The sequence below is a fragment of the Pyrus communis genome, chromosome 13, assembly GCF_963583255.1.
Source record: "Pyrus communis chromosome 13, drPyrComm1.1, whole genome shotgun sequence".
Classification (NCBI taxonomy): domain Eukaryota; kingdom Viridiplantae; phylum Streptophyta; class Magnoliopsida; order Rosales; family Rosaceae; genus Pyrus; species Pyrus communis.
Window position 1 is genome coordinate 22385578 of NC_084815.1, and position 6000 is coordinate 22391577.

General features: G+C 39.9%; 1 protein-coding gene across 1 annotated transcript; it reads left to right on the forward strand.

The window, feature by feature from the left end:
* The first annotated feature begins 726 nt into the window (after positions 1 to 726).
* LOC137712496 (protein SUPPRESSOR OF GENE SILENCING 3-like) lies at positions 727 to 2340 on the forward strand. Its single transcript, XM_068451569.1, has one exon. The coding sequence runs from the start codon at positions 727 to 729 to the stop codon at positions 2338 to 2340; it is 1614 nt and encodes a 537-aa protein (XP_068307670.1).
* Positions 2341 to 6000: the final 3660 nt, after the last annotated feature.

The following is a 6000-nucleotide window of genomic DNA, read 5'->3' on the forward strand; positions in this document are numbered from 1 at the left end:
TTACCAGAGATTGTACGCGTAACCGGGTTGTATAACCAGAGATTGTACGTATAATCGGGTTGTATATACCCCTCGTTTTATCTCTGTCATCACGTGCCATAGTGATGGGGTGGAGGAAGCACATGTGCCGTGCGATGGCATGTGTGCCCTCCCACATTTTTTTGTCTTCGAGAAATGTTGATATAATCTTGTTAAAATAGTTGCAAAATTTCTCACGAGTTCTTATGTTTCCTTCTTCCTTTCTTTTTATCAAAAATAGTCATTGAGATCGGTCTAACTCCTCATTTGGATTTCTCATATAAAGTTGATAGAAGTAGTCCTGAGATTGTCCACCGTCTATCATCTTGGGCCTTCTGTGAGAAATCTTTGTTAAATTGGGAGTATTTTTGTCAAATCAACCCCTTTCCTTGAATTTGTAGTTTCCTTCAATTTAAATGAGATGTTTCACAGAAAAACCAAAATGATTGACAAAAGACAATCTCAAGTACCACTTCTATCAATTTTAAATCTCATGAACCAAAGTGAGGAGTTATAATAATTTCAAAGACTATTTTTGCTAAAAAGCCTTTTTTGTGTTATCATTCACTCTCATGTACAACCCTATTAAGTTGCATATATTTTGTTAATACGGATTAGCATTGATACCACAAAAAAGAAGCTTTGAATTTTACAAGGTGCATCTCTTAATTAAATTTCTGGCTTAGCCTCTACCTATAGAGAGAGGACATGGTTACACTCAAGATTTTGCCGGGCTTTAGGGGTACTTACGTGCATGTCTGGATATGTGTCTGGTCAGGTTTCCGGCTTTGTCAAGGGAGAGGGTTGCTGTCGAAGATGAGTTCAAGAAGAGGTGACGGGAATCCGAAAGGAAAGCAGTTGAGTCAGGGTGTAGCAAACATTGGCCTGGACTCGGCACAGGACGATGGAGAATGGGAGGTAATTGGCAAGAAATCCAAGAACAGAAGTGGCGGCATATTTGGTCCTCAAAGTTCTAGTTACAAGGCTTGGGGACCGCCACCCCAAGGGGTTCCGAAAACTGGCACGCGCAGTGGTGCTGGTGGTTCACAAGCTGCTCATTCTCAAAAACCAGCTGGAGGAAGAAATGCAAGGCATCCCTATAACAACACAGGTGGTTTTGGAGACAACTTTATGGCCCCGAAAAATGTGATTCCCCCTCCGCTGGACCAAGGATGGAATTGGCAATCTAGAGCTGGCAAGAAAGACAAGAATGTGGTTCCTCCTGCTGCTGTTGCTGAAGATTATGATGACGAGGACAACTCTGATCCTCTGAGTGATCTTGACGACTCGGATGATGATCTCTTCAGCGACGAGTTTGACTCTGACTCTAGTGAAAAGAGTCATGGAACTCGAAAGAAGAGTAAATGGTTCAAACAATTCTTGGACACGTTTGATCGTTTAAGTGTGGATGAGATTATTGATCCTGCCAGGCGGTGGCACTGCCCTGCGTGCAAAAATGGTCCTGGAGCAATTGACTGGTACGATGGCATGCAGCCCCTGAAAAGGCATGCAGAAACTAAAGCGGCCAAGCGGGTGAAGCTCCATCGAGAGCTTGCGAAACTTATAGATGCGGAGTTGCAGCTCAAGGGAGCCACTGTTACACCTGTGGGCCAAGTATTCGGCAGATGGGCAGCTCTGAAGGATGAAGAAAAGAATCGCAAAGTTATCTGGCCTCCGATGGTGCTGATCATGAACACAAAACTCAAACTGCAGGATGAATACGACAAGTGGATTGGCATGGGAACCGAGGAGCTTCTTGATTTGTTTGATGATTACCATGCTAGTAAGGCTCGACACTCATATGGTCCGCAGGGACATTGTGGGATGAGCATGTTGATTTTTGAGGCCTCGGCAATCGGACACTTTGAGGCAGAGCGGCTGCACAGGCATTTTGCAGAACAAGGATTTGGTAGGGATGCGTGGGAGCGCAATCCTGTCTTGTTTCGTCCAGGTCTTATCCGACAGCTCTATGGTTTCTTGCCAACCAAGCGAGACTTGGATACTTTCAACCAGCACTGCGATGATAAAGCGGGGCTGAAATTCGATATAAAATCTTACCAGGAGATGGTTTTGAAGCCGACAAGGCAGATGAGTCTGGACAGCGAAGAGGTTATTCGGCTGAAGGACAAGCTCCCGAAAGAAATGAGGCTCAGGAAAGATGCTGAGGAAACTAATGCCATACTTCGTGACAAGATCGAAAAGCTGCAAGATGAAAATCGTCTTTTGAAGCAGAGGATCAAAACGCAGCTGGAAGAGAACAAGGAAGAGATGATTCTGCAGGAAGAATTCTACAAAGATGTTATATCTCGTCCTCGAGATTAGAAGTTCGACTCAAGCCTTTCAAGTATTTTACATTTAGTTTCTCTTTTCCGTTTTGGTCAAGAACTAAGTTACATTTCGTTTCTGTTATTTCTTGTTGGGATTTTCGTTTCATTTGGTAAGAACTTAATCGTATGCAATTTTAGTATTTGAACTTAAATGTTTGTTTGGTGTTTTTTTTTTTTTTTATATGGATCAGCCTTAGATTTTTATATTGGTTGATTAAGCATTTTAGGAATCCTACCAAACTTTAATGGCGTTTTTTATTTGTATTTTTATCTCCGGTTATGAGGAAGAGACCCTGCATGAACGAGTTCATTGCTACTGTGACATATATTTGTGTTATAGGATCAGAATGCCACATAATAAACTTGTTCTATGTAAGTTGCTCGAGTCCATTCAATCCACTCCACTGCCTGGTCTATAAGCCTTGACTGACCAAACTCCAAAAACAAGACCTGCCAATTCTTATCGTTTTGGTTCGTATGTAGTACCCTCCCCTAGAACCATGAAAGTGATATTTAAGTTAAAATCTCCCCACCTACCTGTGCTTCCTAATTCTCCATCAAAATTCTCACCAACGTACATATCTGTAATAATTCCCCACCTTAAATGACAAAAAGCCAAGATTTAGCCCAACCATAAATGCATACTACGCATTTCTAACGAAGGTAGCAACGGGGTAAAAAATTGAAATTTACTATGCTACCAGAATAAAATTAATTATCTCCAATGAAAGTAGCAATTCAGTTTAGTAAGGATACATATTAGGTACTCCCTTGTGTACTCTATGTACTTGTTTTCTGATTTGACTCAATAAAAAAATGTCACATGTTTTTTGTTTTTAAAGCCAAAGAAAAATTAAAAACTTATCCATTATTTTTTTTAGACAATAAAATATATGTTAAAATACCACTCGACAAAGAAATTGACTCACCTCATAAAGATGACTCCTCAAAATGAAAATCGATCAATACAGTCCGTAAATATAAGTGCTGCAAATCAATGTAATCTTTCCGTAAAAAAAAAAAAAAAATTATATTATGCGATGATGTGTAACAGTAGAAAATGCAGCCCACATATATGAGTCGTGAAAAATGATTCAAAATAATATATATAATGAAGTAATTTGAAATACTAAAAATAAAACAAAAAAGTTATTAAACAAAAAATTAAGCGCAGCACTTACTTTCTGGATGAGCAAGACTCGAACAGTGCGATAATGGCAAGGAGAAATTGAAGCGGTTGTGGCTGGCTTGGGGTCCGTGGGTGAGGATCTGACGGACGGACGGATGGACGGTATAGGATGAGATTAAAACCAGTGGTGTCAGGGTTGGCGTGCGGGGGTTGGGGGTTTGGGGTTTACTAAATTAATTAAGGCATAAAAATAAAGGAAAGAAAGTGTTATTAGCATTCCAAAATTTTCATTCTACATTCTTTATAAGTGTATTTTTCTTTTCTAATATAGAAAGTTTGGAGTGTATAATAAGATTTTTGAAGTATTAATAACAATTGTCTGAAAAAATGGTTATGAACTAGTATGGACTGCGTGGCCTAATCATAAGGGCGCTCTCAAGGTTTTGTGTTCGATCCCAGAGAGCGTAGCTGCTTTTTTATTTATTTGGAGAACAGCATCACGTCACATAAATACTGAAGCAAAATTAATATTTTAACAGAAAGTGATCACAATACAATGTCATTGCATAAGAAACACATGTAGTATGTAGTTTAACACATGTAGTATGTAGTTTAATAAGCTTGTTTGAACTTATTGACCATAACTTTGTTCACACATATTTACAACGACGCCATCTGTACATATACAACGCATGACAAAAATCTCACACTGAAAGTGACTAACATACAAATAATATGATTCACACACTTATCTTTATCCTATAAATTAACTTCCCACTTGTCCCTTGTTACTTGAGAGCGGAGGAATCCTGGGATTGTTTACACAGACTTATACTTATTCCCAACTAGCTGCTATGACCAAAAGTATGAAGTCAATGACGGTCTTAACCGCCAGGGGCTTCGGAAGCAACAAGGCTTTCATGGCAGCCAGTTGGGGATAAGTCTGTGCAAATGCATCCCAGGATTCCATGAACGCTATAACTCCGCCTAAGAATACCAATCCTTGGTCCGATTCTTGGGTAATGGGCACACGACTGAAATTTTAGGCTGAGTCGTCACGGCCCGGGTTCACGATCAAGTTCTTGCATCTCCTCAAGCGTCGTTGCGGGCTCCGAATCTTGGGACTCAGGTCCGGGTTCACGATCAAGTTCTTGCATCTCCTCAAGCGTCGTTGCGGGCTCCGAATCTTGGGACTCAGGTCCTGGATGTTCACGAGCATAGGGTCCTGTGAACATCCATGACATGAGTCCCAAGATCCGGAGCGCGCAACGGTGCTTGAGGAGATGCAAGAACCTAACCGTGAGCGTGCAACAACTCAGCCTGAAATTTCAATCGTGTCCAGATTACCCAAAAATTGGACCAAGGATTGGTATTCTTAGGTAGAGTTATAGCTTTCATGGAGGACCTTACTGGTAGTCTACCCTTTATCTTTACATCTTACAATTTCTATGAACGCCTATATTGTATATTCAGTTGAACATGCTTAATATCGTCTAAACATTTCATATTTTTTCGGATGATGATATGTTTTGTGGGAAGATACCGATCAAGATACAAGTTAAAATTGTGGGAAAGATGGTTTGGAATCGATTTAGAATGTTTGAGTTAAGAAGATTAAAATTTCTGTGTTTTTAGAGAATTGAATTTTGAGAAAATTTCAGATTCTGTAAAGTTCTAAACGGTTCTCCCTCTTTCAATTTAGCCATGGCATTAGGTTTTGCTTCCATAATTTTCGACAGTAGTTCCTTATTTTTGATGGAACACTAACCAACAGGGGTGTCAATGTCTGATCAACGTGTTCACTCAGTTTTGAAAAAACAATTCCTGTGCTCTACCAACGTATCTATCAAATGAAAATATATGCTGATGCATCCAGAGGTCTTAACAGCGGCTGAATTCCATCCCGTTCATTGTAATCTGCTTGCATACAGCAGCTCAAGAGGTTGTATTCGTTTAGTTGACATGCGGCAGTCAGCTTTATGTGATCACAGTGCAAGAATGTGAGTCTAATCACAGTTTCTGTTAGTTTTTGTGATGAGTGTGTTATTAGTTATGATAAAGTTCACGAGGATGTACTGACACTAGTTATGTGGAATTGGAGGGATTGACAGATTACGAGATGGAGATTCTCATATGCCAAAGTCATTTTTCACAGAAACTATTTCATCTATCTCTGATATAAAGTTTTCAAAGATGGGCGGTTACACGTTCGACTCTGATATTCTCCCAAACATCAGGGTAGGCACGTGCTGGCCGACATCCGAAGGTAACGAAGTCATATTAAAATGCATGAGAACAAGAAATAAATGAGACTTATAAATTTAAATATGATTAATATGCAATTGAGGAACGTGTTCAAAGCATACTACTAATTCTAGACACTAAAAATGAATAAAGTAAAATTGAATGAATAAAAGGATGGGTCCTACACCGAGAGGACTTGAATATGCCGATGCGGAAGTGCCTTGACGCCGGGATTGTACGCCTCGATTCTAAATCCTAAGCGGACGCAAAACAAACATGAGT

Coding starts and splice junctions, on each gene's coding strand:
- LOC137712496 (XM_068451569.1), top strand. CDS start 727: ATGGTTACACTCAAGATTTTGCCGGGCTTTAGGGGTACTTACGTGCAT.